Source organism: Microcaecilia unicolor, chromosome 7 (assembly GCF_901765095.1).
Source record: "Microcaecilia unicolor chromosome 7, aMicUni1.1, whole genome shotgun sequence".
Classification (NCBI taxonomy): Eukaryota; Metazoa; Chordata; class Amphibia; order Gymnophiona; family Siphonopidae; genus Microcaecilia; species Microcaecilia unicolor.
The window spans coordinates 12,137,810-12,155,466 of record NC_044037.1 but is presented as its reverse complement, the minus strand read 5'-3'; the positions used below and the strand labels follow the sequence as shown (position 1 = coordinate 12,155,466).

Genomic DNA, 17,657 nt, shown 5'->3' with positions numbered 1-17,657 from the left:
TCGTCTTTCCACCAAAACCCACGTCTCCTCTTCCTCCACTTTCTATCTCAGTTGATAACACCCTCATCCTCCCCGTCTCATCTGCCCGCAACCTTGGAGTCATCTTTGACTCCTCCCTCTCCTTCTCTGCGCATATCCAGCAGACTGCCCTGCCGCTTCTTCCTCTTTAACATCAGCAAAATTCGCCCTTTCATCTCTGAACACACCACCCGAACTCTCGTCCACGCTCTCATTACCTCTCGCCTTGACTACTGCAACTTGCTCCTCACTGGCCTCCCACTTAGCCATCTATCCCCCCTTCAATCTGTTCAGAACTCTGCGGCACGTCTCATATTCCGCCAAAACCGATTTACTCATATCACTCCTCTCCTCAGGTCACTTCACTGGCTTCCAATCAGATACCGCATTCAATTCAAGCTTCTCCTTCTTACCTGCAAATGCATTCAGTCTGCTGCCCCTCACTACCTCTCCTCCCTCATCTCCCTCTATGTTCCCGCCCGTAACCTCCGTTCACAGGACAAATCCCTCCTCTCTGTACCCTTCTCCAACACCGCCAACTCCAGGCTCTGCTCATTCTGCCTCGCCTCACCCTATGCTTGGAACAACCTTCCTGAGCCCTTACGCCAAGCTCCCTCCCTGCCCATCTTCAAGTCTTTGCTTAAAACCCACCTCTTCAATGCTGCATTCGGCACCTAACTCTTACCGTTCACTAAATCCAGACTGCCCCAATTTGACCGCCCCTATCGGACTGTCCGTTCACTTGTCTCTTAGATTGTAAGCTCCTTGAGCAGGGACCGTCCCTCTATGTTAAATTGTACAGCGCTGCAGAAATGTTAAGTAGTAGTTTTGCTCTGAGGTCTGGCTGGAGCTAGACCTGAACCTTGACAGAGAACCAAGAACTATTCGACTGTATTTATGGCATGGCAACCCCGGCAGTCGTGTTGGGCCTACTGTCAGAGGCTGGCTTACAACTGAATGCACTGGACTGCAGAAGTTTCCTATCCTGTATCTCGGGTTCTGTGAAAGGAACAGGCCCGAAGATTCCTTTGAATAAATATTTATTTTTGTTTTCACCCCTTTGTCCGGCTGTGTTATTTACTGGCCCACTCCTAGGGTTACCATGTTTTGTCTCCCAAAAAGGAGGACACATGCCCCGCCCCACCACACCCTGCCCACCCCCTTTCACACCCTCGCTCTGCCCCCTGTCACATTTTACCCTCCCCACTCCCTCCCCGTCACCCCCCTCCCCTTACCTTACTACTGCCCTGGTGGTCTAGTGAGCCCCCTCTTTCCTGCCCGGAGCGCTGCCCTGCATGCATCTTTCCTGTTGCTGATCTCGGCGCCGAGTCAAAATGGCCGCCGAGAGTTGAAGTCTCACGAGCTCACGTCAACTCTCGGCGGCCATTTTGAATCGGCTCCGAGAATCAGCAACAGGAAAGATGCATGCAGGGCAGTGCTCCGGGCAGGAAAGAGGGGGCTCTTTCCTGCCCCGAAGGCGGAAGAGGTCACTAGACCACCAGAGCACTAGTAAGTAAGGGGAGGGGAGGCTAGCAATCTGCCCATTTGTCCAGATTTCTGGACAAATGGGCAGATTGGCAAAACCCGCTCGGTTGCCCGGACATGCCCTGAAAAAGAGGACATGTCCGGGTAAATCCGGACATATTTATTTTATTTATGTAGAACATTTAAACCCCGCTCTATACCACTGAAAGCGGCCTCAAAGCGGCAAATCCGGACATATGGTAACCCTACCCACTCCCCAACCCCCGCTCGGGGTCTCACAGACCCTCTTTTTACATTTCGCTTCACAAAGCAAAATAGCTCTTAATAGCAGAAGCTTCTTCCTGTTTGCAAATCTAGTTATTTCAGAACAGGAGAAGCAAAGCGCCACACGGACAGCAGATATATTAATTAACAAACCTGAACCACTTATGTTTGATGAGGGGATGTCAGGAAGAGAGAGGTGTGCTTGCTGCTATTAACCTGTGCCAACCAGACGATTCAGTGAACGAAAGACACAGTTTATTTTTTACATCTTTGACAGCTCCTGTCTTTTAAATTTCCAGCCCTAAAACACCCTCTGTCCACTTCCACTGCTTGAGTTTATCCATTCGATAGGGGGCATTATATGCAGGGCTTTTTTTGAGGGGGTACTTGGGGTACTGAGTACCGGCACCTTTTCCAATGTCTGCTAAAATTGACCCACGGTCCCCAAGTTTTAATGAAAGAGTTCAGGCTCTACACACCAGACAGATTCTGTGACTGGTTGCAGGGGGTCTGGCTATTGTGGGGTGGGTCCCTCAGTGATCACCCCACCCCTGAAGGGTGGTATCAGGCAGTGCCGCATGCTGCCCAGTTAGCACAGGGTTAGCCCCCCCCCCCCCCCCGAAACAGTCATGTGGCAAGTGCTTCACTTGCCATATGGCCATTTCCTGACCTTTTACCTACTGCAGTAAAAAGGGGCCTTGGGGGCACAGGCCCCCTTTTGCAGTAGTTCGTAAAAGTATTACTACTACTACTTATCATTTCTATAGCGCTACTAGACGTACGCAGCACTGTACACTTGAACATGAAGAGACAGTTCCTGCTAGACAGACCTTACAATCTAATCAAGACAGAGAAACAGGACAAATAAGGGATAAGGACAAAGTTTCAAGATTCTGGAATCCCAAAGAGTAACAAGGTTCCGGAATCCCAAAGAGCAGCAACATTCTGTGCGGAATCCCAAAGAGCAGCAAGATTCCAGAAACCCAAAGATTCCTATTACTACTTATCATTTCTATAGCGCTACTAGATGTACGCAGTGCTGTACACTTGAACATGAAGAGACAGTCCCTGCTCAACAGAGCTTACAATCTAATTAGGACAGACAAACAGGACAAATAAGAGATAAGGGAATATTAAAGTGAGGATGATAAAATAAGGGTTCTGAATAAGTGAATAAGGGTTAGGAGTTAAAAGCAGCATCAAAAAGGTGGGCTTTTAGCTTAGATTTGAAGACGGCCAGAGATGGAGCTTGACGTACCGGCTCAGAAAGTCTATTCCAGGCATATGGTGCAGCAACATAAAAGGAACGGAGTTTGGAGTTAGCGGTGGAGGAGAAGGGTGCAGATAAGAGAGATTTACCCAGTGAACGGAGTTCCCGGGGAGGAATGTAGGGAGAGATGAGAGTGGAGAGGTACTGAGGAGCTGCAGAGTGAATGCACTTGTAGGTCAATAAGAGGAGTTTGAACAGTATGCGGAAACGGATAGGAAGCCAGTGAAAGGGGCCCTGGGTGACTTAATTGCAAAAAGTCTTCTTTATTAATATTCCAACTGGTAACATTTTACTTAGACAAGAATTCTACTTAAATAAGCAGCTATTTTGGATTTTTATTTGATTGGGTTTAGCTTCTTTAAAAGGTTGTGGAGAAGTCTGTTTAAAAATTAGATACCCAGAATGACAGCATCTACGATTATTTCTTTATTTGTCACCTTTAAAGCCAAAGACAGAGCAAAGCAGTTTACAGCAGGTATTTAAAGCAAACAGTTCTGGTTACTGAGGGAGAAGAGGGTTAATAGACAGGGCAAAGGACAGGGAACTCAGAGGGCTGGACCAGGAGGGGGACATGGTGGAAGGAGGGGAAGGAAAGTGAACACAGGTCTCGATAAACTGATTAAGAAGTAGAAAAGACCATTTGAATAACCATGTTTTAATCAATTCCTGACATTTCCAGAGAGATGTTTTGGCACATGTTTGAGCCAGGAAGGAAGTTCCAAAGGTCCGAAATAGGAGAAGGCAGAATCTCCGGTGAGATTGAGGCTCATGTGCGCAAGGGATGGAAGAGAAGTAAAGCTGTTTGAGAAGAGCGAAGGTAGCAAGTAGGTACACAAGGTGTACGGAGAGTCGATAAATAAGTAGCAACATAGGCTTTATGCGATTAATCTCTTAAACTGTGCATGTGCTGAGATGGGAAGTCAATGCTCGTCCTGAAGAAGAGGGGGGTGGGATACATGATCGTACCAGTGAACCTTGTGAAGTAAACTCTACTGTGGTTGATCAGACCAGTTGAAAATGCTCTAGGGTTCTAAAAGGGAGATTGTTGTACAGGGCGTTGCAGTAATCTAAGCAAGATAAAACCAGGGCTACAATAACTGAGGAAATTGGAGAGTCATGGGATAGGAGGTAGTGTCCTATTGTGGATTTAGAAAACTGGTTAAAAAACAGAAAACAGAGAGTAGGGTTAAATGGTCAGTATTCTCAATGGAGAAGGGTAGATAGTGGGGTTTCCCAGGGGTCTGTGCTGGGACCGCTGCTTTTTAGATGGGAGTAACTAGTAACTAGTGAGGTCATTAAATTTGCTGATGACACAAAGTTATTAAATTACAAGAGGATTGTAAAAAAGTGCAAGAGGACCTTATGAGACTGGGTATCCAAATGGCAGGTGATGTTTAATGTGCTCAAGACCGGGAAAGGGATCTAGACGTCTCAAATAAACTGGCAAATTAGTCCAAATGGGTGGACCTGCAGTGTTCTCCAAGTATCAGCATATCTTACAGCCTGCGATTTAACATTGGCCAGTAACTTCAAGTTTTCAGACCGCAAGGATCGTGAAAGCTGATACATTTGAATCACATCTCTAAGGTACCCAGGAACACACTCAAAGCACACTTGATGGATCAAACGTGCCACCTTGTACAGCACTCGAGAGTGGACTGGTAACCAATGCAACGAGCGATGAGTGGCAGATACATGTTCAAAATGAGAAGCACTTGCTAACAATCGAGCAGAACTGATCTGTATTTTTTGCAACAAGGGTACTGAACCGGGGAATTAGGAGAAGAATTGAAAGCAGCCTCAATAAGGTGGTCTTTCAGCCTGGATCTGAATACAGAGCACTGCTCTATCTTAGGCATGGGTAGCGTGGGGGGGAGGGGGGATGTTAGTAGCGTGGTGGGAGGGGGATGTTAAGGGTTTGTATATAAAAAAAAACTTTTTTTTTAAATTGTGCGGCTGCTCTTTGTTGTTAATAAAGATGATTCGAAGAAAAAAATGTCTTTTAACAGAATACTGTATGAGATTTTTATCTCCATCTGATCTTTCCCTGCACTGGGCTCTCACAGCTTTTGATAGCAGGGTTATAATCAAACCTGCTTCTTTTCTCTAATTAACTTTGCTGACCCCTCTGCCTACAGAGTGATATTACAGCTGGCCACATGTAAGCCAAAACAGTTCCAGTGACACTTCAGAATAAATCCTTATATGTATATTGGAGTGTGTCTGCACAGTTTAATTACCTTGGAACGCAGAGCAACCAGCCCCTGCTTGGCTGAAAAATAAGTAGCCCAGCTGATCGACTTCAAGTCTCCACGCAATTTAGTCTCGGCTTAATGTGCTGCCAACCCAGGGGCTCCCTTTTCATTAAAAGGCCTGCACGTCAGCAGTTCCTCTCCTCAGCTCCCCGGGATGAATCCATGCAGGCAGCATTTGCAAGGAAGGCGGGAGGCTGGGGGAGCAGCAGTGCCCTTCTCCTGTCTGACCCTTTTAGGGAAATCAAGCAGGGAAAGCCTTTCATGTCTCCCTAGCGGCTCTTTGCTGGTCAGGATTCCAGATGCAGAACCTTGCTTATTCTGTAATGAGCACCAGACAGGCAGGTGAAATAGTTCCATAGGGAAGGACACATGTCATACAAAGCGGCTATACTTCAGTCTCCTTACGCCTGCTTTTCACAATCAAACACACACACGTGCACACACATAAATGAATACAAGGCAAATCATGCAATCACACACAGATAAACATATGGACAAAACATGCACACACACGAACACATGGTCAACATTTGCACACAGACACACACACGGATAAACACATGGACCAAACATACACACACACACACACAGACAAAACATGCAATCACATACAGATAAATACACGGACAAAACACACACATAAACACATGGGCAAAACATGCACATGCAAACACACACACCTGCACACAGATGAAAACATGGACAAAACATGCAAACACACACATGGTCAACACGTGCGCATGTAACGGATAAACACATGGACCAAACATGCACAAACCAAACATGTAATCACTTACAGATAAATACACAGACAAAACACACATACACAAACACATGGTCAACATTTGCACACGTGCACACAGACACACACATGGATAAACACATGGACCAAACATACACACACAGACAAAACATGCAATCACGCACAGATAAATACACGGACAAAACACACATAAACACATGTGCAAAACATGCACACAGATGAAAACATGGACAAAACATGCAAACACACACATGGTCAACACGTGCGCATGTAACAGATAAACACATGGACCAAACATGCACAAAAACATGTAATCACATACAGATAAATACACAGACAAAACACACATACACAAACATGGGCAAAACATGCACACGCAAACACACATACACACAAACACACAGATGAAAACATGGACACAATATGCACACACACAAACACATGGTCAACACTTGCACACGTGCACACACACACACATGGATAAACACATGGACCAAACATATATACACAGACACATACACCCCCACACACACATAAACACATGGACAGAACATGCACACAAGGGCACACTCTCTCACTGCTGGAGGGGAGGGGGCTGCTCCTAATGTGTGCTTTCTGTTGAATGCATTCAGAAGTAGCAGAATTTGTTTAAAACCCTTTAGAATGCATAAACAGTTATTATGTGCACATACAATGGGAGCCTCATCAATTATGGTATGTGATAAATAAGGTATCGGGTGGGGGGGGCGGTCATGGATTCTAATTAACCTGTTCAGAGTCATATCAGCAGCACACAGGTTCTCAATGTGGTCCATGGGGATTACCCAGCACAGTGGCAGTTCAAGACTCTGGTGACCCCTAGGCTTTTGGGGGGCCTTTCTTGACAGAGTGAGAGCCATGGGTGATAGAGCTGCATTGCATGTAAACAAACCTGTACCGTGCATCACCAGTAGAGGTCAGTGCTTCCACAAGCAGAAACCAAGCACGTAAGGGATGAGCAGCATATGGACCAAACGACCTACATCAGCTCTTCCTTGTTACACTTGCAGGAGCCCAGGGCACAAAGCCCACCTTCAAACTATTCCTTCTAAAGATTGAGGAAGACTTACATAAGTACATAAGTATTGCCAAACTGGGAAAGACAAAAGGTCCATCAAGCCCAGCATCCTGTTTCCAACAGTGGCTAATCCAGGTCACAAATACCTGGCAAGATCCCCAAAAAGTACAAAACATTCTATACTGCTTATCCCAGAAACAGTGGATTTTCCCCAAGTCCATTTAATAATGGTCTATGGACTTTTCCTTTAGGAAACCGTCCAAACCATTTTAAAACTCCGCTAAGCTAACTGCCTTTACCACATTCTCTGGCAACGAATTCCAGAGTTTAATTACAAGTTGAGTGAAGAAAAATTTTCTCCGATTCGTTTTAGTTACAGTAACCTATGGAACTTTGTAAGTCTAAGTGCTTTGAAAATGAGCCCCTTGGGGTCCCCTGTCACAAAGGAGTCCAGGGCAATTGCCCTGGCTGCCACCCACTAACACCAGCCCTGTTCAGGCTACATTACAGCTATCCTACCCTGTAATCAAGTGCCCACTGTGCCTATTAGGTAATCCAGCACTGCCCATCCAGACAGGTTCTCAGCATATCCACAAGACCATACATGAAAACTATTTGTACAGAGTGCCGGGAAATATCTCTCATGCATATTCATTGTGGCTGTCCTGAAAACTAGGCTGCTTGGGAACTTGGGTGGCTCCCATGCATGGGATTGAGAAGTGCTGCCTTCTTCGACCATTGCCAGCATGACAATGGACTTTGTTGAAAATGTTGTGAGGCTGCACCTCAGAAGGTGTTTCTGCCCCTCCTCCCAGTCTGCTTTCCCTTCACTATGCAGGTTGCAGCTCCTCTGAATGAGCTCAGATCTATATGCTCCTTCCTTTGCCAAACGCTGTCAGCATAGCTAGTACTGGTCTACATCACACAGCAAAGAAAGGGTTAAAAGACAGCACCTCCAAAATAAGGGAAGGCCAGAGAGCAGAGGTGCTGACATGCAGACATGGGATGAAGCCTCAATACAGATTCAAATCCTCCTCAGCAGCACCATAGAGACAGAAGCATTACCATGACAATGATTTACTGCCGCTCAGGCGTACAGCGCTGCAAAGAAAGAGGGCGGCAGCAGGTCCTACGCTACCAATTTCTACTGAAGAGGTCCCCACCTACCCCCCCCACCCTACCCCACCATCTGTACTGCTAAAATAATTTAACAGCGGGTTTCTGGAGTCCCCTTCAGGGCATTATTGGCTATGGAGGGAGAAGGAGGAAAGATTTTCAAAGATCTGGCTTCCAGGAACAAAGGAGCAACTGAGAAAGGAAGAATGACAGAAGGGTCCAGGCCTACCCAGGCCACTGCCCATCTCAGGTTAGTGCAGTGGACTTTGATCCTGGGGAACTGAGTTCGATTCCCACTGCAGCTCCTTGTGACTCTGGGCAAGTCACTTAACCCTGTCCACAACACAGTCTTCACAGAAAAACAACAATTGCCAAAAACAGCGAAGATGACGCCAAAAAGGGAAAAAAAAATAATATTAAAAAAAAAATTCAGCAAGGAAAAAATTAAAAATAAAACAAATAGAAACCAAAAATAAAATCAAAAACAGACGACACAAAAATAATAATAAAACTTTGAATTTATTAAGGTGATATGACTCAACACAGCTGTGTTTCGGCCTAGCTGGCCTGCGTCAGGAGTCTGTTACACCATGCACATATTCTCTGGTTGTATCAATATTTATGTGAAGAATGTTCTGTCAAACGATACCTTATTGCAATAACACACCTCCATTGCCCCAGGTACAAAATAAGTACCTGAACATATGTAAACCGCTTTGAATGTAGTTGAAAAAAACCTCAGAAAGGCGGTATATCAAATCCCATTTCCCTTTCCCCTCCCTGCGCATCACAAAAAAACAATTCAACCAAGGAGCACAGGTCATCTTCATGAGTCAGGCCACTGGAAAGGTGCAGGCACAATTCTCCCGAAATTATTATTTCTACCAAGCCTTACACTAATTTGCTTGTTTACTTTTTCTTCCCGTAATGTTCAATTTGTGGCAGGTTTCTAAGGTGTGTCCCGGATCAGGTTCCTTCTCTGAAGGTCAAGACTCAACTGGTTAAGCCTAAAGAACAACATCTCTCTGTGTCTGCAAGGTGGGGGCATGGGGCCACTACATCTCAAAGCAAGAAATTCCCCGGCAAATGGGGCAAAACTAAATCCCTGTGCATTTACCAAGAAATCTTCTGCTGTTTCCTAGCAACCCAAGACATTACACACCTCTAGTTCTGGTACAGAAAATTGATTAAAACAATAAGCATGAAAAGCAGGGTCCTGGCAGCAGAGAAACCAGGAACAAAAAAAGGAGACCAAGCCGAAGACCCTATACATGTTCCTCATGAGGCACGGGCCAGGTCAAACTTATCTTTAGCAACTGCAGCATTCAATTACAAGGTTCCTTCATTTCTCTCCCTTTAGGAGTGAATGTAAGCCCCCCCTTTTTTTTTTAGGATACCTAGGCAACTGCCTAGACAGAGCCCAGTCTGCACTATCTGGTTCACACACACTAATCAGAGTTCACTAGCTGGATAGCGCAAGAAATGGCCGCTCTCTGCCCACGACACACCCCTCTAAAAAATAAAATAATAAAAATGTTAACGCGCGCTTCACGTGCACACACAGGCGAAATCATACAAAGCATTTTAACGTGTTTTGTGCTTGCCTATTTTTCCATGCTAATGCCACGCTAAGGGCTTAACACCCTTTCGAAAAAGAGCTCCTAATACAGCCCAAAGTGGGCATGCCTTTTACCACTTCAAGTGAACAACTCCTTATATAATTACCCTCATAATGATGGGGAGGAGCGGGGGGGGGGGGGGGGGGGGGGGGGGAGGGGGGCACAAGCAGAATGTCATACTACCTGGATGAGCAGCAAAATTCAGCCATTGTCTGTATAGTTAGATAGTTTAATTTATTCCAGAAAAAAAAACCTGTCCTAAATTAAGCTACATTGCTATACATAAAACAGCTGAACATCCCTATTATGAGGGTAATTATGTAAAAAGGTTAAGAGGAGCCTTTGTGGGTGGTATTGTATAAACACAGATAGTTGTGTATGTGTCCGTATAAAAGACCAGCGCAGGTGGAAGGAATCGTTCCGTGAATGTAGGCATGGACATTTGCACCTGCTCAATGTTTTCGTCTACAGTTTGCAAGGATGCAAACTGCACCCAGGCCATGCCCCCAGCTATGGCTACCAGCAAAGTGCACATTTTCTTGACAAGGCGTGTACATTTAAGCCAGGTGGTATTTCATAAAAAGGCTTTTTTATTCGCCTTTGTGATAACATATGTGTAAAAAAGGCTTTTTATTTATTTTTGTTAATATTTCCAAATTTATTTAACAGAGACCATTCATTCACTCGTGATAAACTATGAAATACCCAATACCAATCCCATTGCACTAATAACAGAAGAAGGGAGATAATAATGAAAATGCAAAGCACCAATATCAACCAGGAGAGCAATAATACGTCATATCATATGATTCAAATCTACCCACAGACACACAACTCTTCCCTTCTTAGAAACCATCACTAGGCACCTTTTCCCTTAAGAAATTCCTCCATCTGAATAAACTCCACAAAGACATATCTATTCCCCTGCAAGGAAACCGGGCATTTGCATTTCAGACAAATACAGCATTCAGAACTAAAATTCTGGGCTTCAGCTGAAGAAATTGTCTAGGTCATGCCTGAGTGACCTTAGAAACATCGGGGAAGAGATAAATCCTCTGCCCACAAAAGGAAATGTCTTTCTTACTAAAATAAAATGCCAACACTTTTATGTTATCCAGTAAATAAAACTAGAAAGTGGCCCTAGTAGGAATCTCATCTGAAGATGACTCTCAAAATTCGGATATCTCAAGGCTAAATGGAGAGGCTGATACATCTAAGCCACTTCCTGCTTCGCTTTTCCTCAATTTCCCAGAGGAATCATAACGGAGGAAGTTCTGTACTGGGTGCCAAGATGCCATTACAGAATAGTGGTTAAGTTGGCATCAGCATATCTATATTTTGGCATGCCTGTAATATCCCCTGGACATGATCCTGAGAGGTGCACAAAACTTAATTGGCTAACAATCTATTAACGAGGAATAATTGACCGCTAACAACCAATTAATGATGTTAATTGGCACCAAATAGGATTTACTACTACTACTACTACTATTTAGCATTTCTATAGCGCTACAAGGCGTACGCAGCGCTGCACAAACATAGAAGAAAGACAGTCCCTGCTCAAAGAGCTTACAATCTAATAGACAAAAAATAAAGTAAGCAAATCAAATCAATTAATGTGTACAGGAAGGAGGAGAGAAGGGTAGGTGGAGGCGAGTGGTTACAAGTGGTTACGAGTCAAAAGCAATGTTAAAGAGGTGGGCTTTCAGTCTAGATTTAAAGGTGGCCAAGGATGGGGCAAGATGTAGGGGCTCAGGAAGTTTATTCCAGGCATAGGGTGCAGCGAGACAGAAGGCGCGAAGTCTGGAGTTGGCAGTAGTGGAGAAGGGAACAGATAAGAAGGATTCATCCATGGAGCGGAGTGCACAAATATATCTGGCTACGCATGATTCTATAACGCCTGGCACTCAAACCTCATCACGTGCATCTCATAAGGGGGTGTGGCCAGGAGAGGAGTATGGGCGTGTCAATATATTACAGTACATTGGACATCCATACCCAACTTGGGTGCCAGCATTTACATCAGATTTCAGCAGGGGTTAAGTCTGGCGCCTAAAGTTGGGCACAGAACAGATCAGCGCCAAGCCCAATTCTAGAAAGGGTGTCAACCACTGATCTTTTCTGGTGCCCATTTTTGAGCGCGATTTATAGAATCTGGCCCTGTCTACCGGATTCTATATACTGCGCCTAGAGATCCACGTGAATTCAATAATTACATGCGTAACTTAATTGGCTTAATAAGCTAATCGGCAGTTTTAACAGCACTTAAAGCAATAATGAACACTAATTGCCACTAATTAGAATTTGCACGCACAACTTGCTAAGCGTATTCTCTAATGCAGTGTGCCTAAATTCTACCGTGCAGAACAGTTAAGGGTGTGGAAATGGCTGTTTCATAGATTTACGCGCGTATTTATAGAATATCACCCAGTGCCATAGAGTTCACTGCTTCCTGGGGCAGAGGGCGTTCTTGCTTATTGCTCAATGGTGACACCTAGTGGCAAGCCTGATTACAGAGGCAGCTACTGCTTGTGGCCGTTGATCAATGGTAGTCACTGTGATGGCTGGGTCATTTAGAGAGGGGAGACAAACAAAAAGAACTTTGAATGAGAGCTCCTGGTGCTACAGACCAGTGTTTCCCAAGTTGGTCTTGGAGTCCCCCTAGCCAGTTTAGGATATCCCCTCCTGAGACAGAGAAATATCCAGAGTACCTGAATGTAACTCACCTTGAGCTACTACTGAAAAAAGTGTGAGCAAAATCTAAATAAATAAAGATTCTAGAATTCTAAAGAATAACAAGATTCCATGCAGAATTTCAAAGTGTAGCAACATTCCATGTAGAACCCCAAAGAGTAACAAGATTCTTTGGGGTGGAGGAGTGGCCTAGTGGTTAGAGCACCGGTCTTGCAATGGTTCAAATCCCACTGCTGCTCCTTGTGATCTTGTGCAAGTCACTTAACCCTCCATTGCCTCAGGTACAAACTTAGATTGTGAGCCCTCCTGGGACAGAGAAATATCCAGAGTACCTGAATGTAACTCACCTTGAGCTACTACTGAAAAAGGAGTGAGCAAATATAAATTTTGCCTCATCTGTTTGTATGTTTTTTATTCTTTAGCTTGGAAACTTCTCCCTTTGGGTTTCCAGCTGATCCAGAACCAGCCTCTATAAGCCTACAGCAATGTTTTCCAGGTTGGTCCTGGAGTACTCCCTTGCCAGTCGGGTTTTCAGGATATCCACAAAGAATATGCATGACGTTAATTTGCATACACTTCCTCCATTGTATGTAAATCTCATGCATATTCATTGTGGATATCCTGAACTGGCTAGGGGGTTCTCCAGGACCAACCTGGAAAACATTGCTGTAGGCTTATAGAGGCTGGTTCTGGATCAGCTGGAAACCCAAAGGGAGAAGTTTCCAAGCTAAAGAATAAAAAACATACAAACAGATGAGGCAAAATTTATATTTGCTCACTCCTTTTTCAGTAGTAGCTCAAGGTGAGTTACATTCAGGTACTCTGGATATTTCTCTGTCCCAGGAGGGCTCACAATCTAAGTTTGTACCTGAGGTGATGGAGGGTTAAGTGACTTCCCAAGATCACAAGGAGCAGCAGTGGGATTTGAACTGGCCACCTCTGGATTGCAAGACCAGTGCTCTAACCACTAGGCCACTCCTCCACAGGAAAAATGAAGGTGAAGGAAAGACATGAACAGCCTCCCACTGTCTCATTCTACACATGCACATTCCAAGCAAGAAATGATTTTGTGTGTCAGAAAATCTCGCCCCTTCCCCTGTCTATAAATCAGGGACAGGCATCAGCCAGCTCATGAGAGACTTATGCTGAAATATTTTCTCGAGGAATTTCAGGCTAGGCTTCGCACAGGCATACATAAGTGGATTCATCATATTTTATCCCTTCTTTAAGTACATGGAAGCTATTTCTGTGCTGCGCTGACGTTGGCTCATTTGCAGAAAGGTATAACCAGCGCATCCCCCCAGGGTCTGTCATGACAAAAAATAGCCACAGGGAAGAAGATTGCCAGAACCACCTCACGGAAGTTCAGTCCTTTTGTAATAAGGGCTTCAGAAATCCGGTAACATCCGTAGATTATCACAGGAGCTATCAAGCAAGAGCCCAGACATCCAGAGGCTTCCCTCACTGTCTGCATTCAACCTTACACTTCTTTTACGTGATAAGAGGGCTCGATGTAGGCAGCCGCTTAATGGAACAGAGCTGTGGATATTCCAGTCTGAGTCTCGCCATTTTCCTAGTAATGGGCTCATCTGTACTTATCAGGCAATTGTAAACGTGCCAGTGAGAGGCTGATTTCAGATGGAGGGGCCTAGTTTTAGGAGCAAAGAATGTAAATGGCGATAGTCACTTATGCAAATAAATGCGCTCTGTTCCCCTGGACGTGATTTTATCAGTATGTATGCAGAAACGATGACAAATACACATGGACGGACTGCACAATTATGAGCATAGATTATAAAATCTTATAATTTACACTCATTCTTTAAGGTTATCAATAGAAATCAAACAAAATAAAACATGGAAAAGAAAATAAGATGATACCTTTTTTTATTGGACATAATACATTTTTGATTAGCTTTCGAAGGTTGCCCTTCTTCGTCGATGGCCGCAGAGAGTTGAAGTCTTGCTAGGCCGCTTCAACTCTCGGTGGCCATTTTGAATCCCGAGACTGTCACAGCAACAGAATGCAGGGCAAGGCAGCACTCGGGGCAGGAAAGAGGGGGCTCTTTCTTGCCCCAAAGAGGTCACTAGACCACCAGGGCAGTAGATAGTACGTAAGGGAAGGGGAGGGGAGGCTAGGATAGGCCCGGAAATCCGGACAAACGGGCGGACTGGCAAAACCCGTCCGGTCGCCCGGACATGTCCTCAAAAAGAGGACATGTCCAGGTAAATCCGGACGTACGGTAACCCTAGTCTCTGGTGTATGCAAATTTATTTCATGTATATTCACTGCGGCTATCCTGAAAACCCAAATGGCTGTGGGGTCACCGATACAGGTTTGGGAAGCCCTGTCTTAGTACAAGCTTCAGCTCTTCTCCCTGCTCTTGAGATACAGCAACTTTGCCCTTAAAGACACATACAATCTGCGTTTGTCACAAGAGATAGGACCCCTTTTACTACATTGCGCCAAGCGCTAGCATGTGCTTAACGTGTGAAAAAAGGCTTTCCACAAAACATATTAAACATATTAAAATATTTTGGGAAGGGGGCCTGGCATGGGTGATTAGCACGTGCTAACCGAATAACGCAGATTTAGCACGGTAGCCCCAGTACCTCCCTTGTTATTTTTTTTGCAAGTCCTACGTGGAAATGGAAACTTTTAGCACAGGACAAATCCTTTACATATTGCAGTGGCAAATCTGGGCTTAGGGCACAGGAAAGTCCCACAGTAGCATGTGCTAAGCCCAGATTCTAAGAGCTTAGTTAAAGGGCCCTGTTGAAAGGGGCAGTCATATGAGTTATATAGGTATGGAGAGCCAGATGAGCAGAACACAGGTTAAAAAAACAGTAAGAAAAAAGAAATTCTTGTTCGGAAGGACCTGTCCTACTTCTCTTCCCCACCTCCAGAAACAGCCTGTATTTAGCTATCACAACGTACTGTGCAGTACAAGACATTTCACCTTCCTCTGAAGAGCTTGCAAGACTTGAGTACAGGACAATCAAGAGAGGTACAGAAGGTCACACTGAGTGGAGAGAAGAGCAGCCGATTGGAGGTCGGCTGAATTTACAGCTGTCTCACCAGTGGCTATGTTACACTACTGGTTCTGAGTAATGCCATTATTAAATAAACCAATTAAATAAAGACTTACTTTATGGATGGGCAGCAGGTCATCTGAAGGCTTTGTAGGTTTCCCCTTTTGTCTACTTTTCCGGCCATCTCTTTGGACTTGCAGTGTTTTCGAGCCCAGGTCAGGCTCGGCTGGGAGGGGGAAAGCGGCAACAAGAGAAAATTGGCAATCATACAGGCGGATGAAATGCAAAAACAGAAGGAGACGTCAGAGCCAAGCCCTGTCTCCGTATACGGAGGTCTGCTTATCAACGTTACCTTCAGAACTTAGTACAAGAACAGTGCTGGGTAGACTTCTACAGTCTGTGCCCTGAGAACCGCAAGGACAAATCAAACTCAGGTATACATATGAAGTATCGCATACCATGTAAAATGAGTTTATCTTGTTGGACAGAGTGGATGGACCATTCAGGTCTTTATCTGCCATCATTTACTTTGTTACTCTTTGGGGTTCTCTATGGAATGTTGCTACTAATTGGGATTCCGGAATCTTGTAACTCTCTAGGATTCCAGAATCTTCAGAACGTTTAGTACAAGAACAGTGCTGGGCAGACTTCTACGGTCTGTGCCCTGACAATGGCAAGGACAAATCAAACTCGGGTATATACATATAAAGTATCACATGCCATGTAAAATGAGTTTATCTTGTTGGGCAGACTGGATGTACCGAAAGGTCTTTATCTGCCGTTGTTTACTATGTTACTATGTTACTGTTTGGGGTTCTACATGGAATGTTGCTACTAGTTGGGATTCTGGAATCTTGTAACTCTTTAGGATTCCAGAATCTTCAGAACTTTTAGTACAAGAACAGTGCTGGGCAGACTTCTATGGTCTGTGCCCTGAGAATGGCAAGGACAAATCAAACGGGTATGAAGTATCACATACCATGTAAATGAGTTTATCTTGTTGGGCGGACTGGATGGACCATACAGGTCTTTATCTGCCATCATTTACTATGTTACTATGAATGAAACATGATGGCATGGAGAGTGGAAGGTAAATTTTGTACTCTACCTGTGCTCAGCACTGTTAGCTTCATCCAGCCCACTTGGTCCAGCCCTGTGGGAGTGCTCTGAGAGAGCGGTATGGCGTGGCACCTGTCCAGCAGGACACTGACAGACGGATCCTCTGTTGATGGCACAGAATGAGACAGCAACTGGGAAAGAAAAAAAAAATCAAAGTCATAAATGATGACAACATTTCCTAAATTCTAATGATAAAATCACGGATAGTGCCACTGAATCCCAGCACTGATCGCCGCAGCACCATGACATCAAAATCACGCTCACCTTTCAGATATAATTATTCTGCACAGATTTCGCTTTTAACACTGGACAAGTATGGAGTGGAGGAGTGGCCTAGTGGTTAGAGTGGTGGACATTTGGTCCTGGGGAACTGGGTTCGATTCCCACTTCAGGCACAGGCAGCTCCTTGTGAATCTGGGCAAGTCACTTAACCCTCCATTGCCCCATGTAAGCCGCATTGAGCCTGTCATGAGTGGAAAAGTGCGGGGTACAAATGTAACAAAAATAAAATAGATACTATTGGAGATTCTACATGGAATGTTGCTACTATTGGAGATTCTACATGGAATGTTGCTATTCCACTAGCAACATTCCATGTAGAAGGCTGCGCAGGCTTCTGTTTCTGTGAGTCTGACGTGCAGGACGTCAGACTCACAGAAGCAGAAGCCTGCGCGGCCACATTGGTGATCTGCAAGGGCCGACTTCTACATGGAATGTTGCTAGTGGAATAGCAACATTAGCAACATTCCATGTAGAATCTCAAATAGTAGCAACAGTGGAGGAGTGGCCTAGTGGTTAGGGTGGTGGACTTTGGTCCTGGGGAACTGAGGAACTGAGTTCGATTCCCACTTCAGGCACAGGCAGCTCCTTCTGACTCTGGGCAAATCACTTAACCCTCCATTGCCCCAGGTACAAATAAGTACCTGTATATAATACGTAAGCCGCATTGAACCTGCCATGAGTG

At 44.8% G+C, this 17,657-nt stretch overlaps 1 protein-coding gene across 1 annotated transcript in view; it reads right to left on the bottom strand.

Annotated features, from left to right (window-relative positions):
• The window catches only part of ARHGEF9 (Cdc42 guanine nucleotide exchange factor 9), a 429,305-nt gene that overhangs the window by 311,003 nt on the left and 100,645 nt on the right, over nt 1-17,657 (bottom strand). Inside the window, exons 4-5 of the mRNA XM_030210261.1 lie at nt 16,683-16,824; nt 15,691-15,800 (exon numbers count right to left, since the gene is read on the bottom strand). Of these exons, the coding sequence (XP_030066121.1) occupies nt 15,691-15,800; nt 16,683-16,824 (252 nt within the window). The remainder of the gene's footprint in view (nt 1-15,690; nt 15,801-16,682; nt 16,825-17,657) is intronic.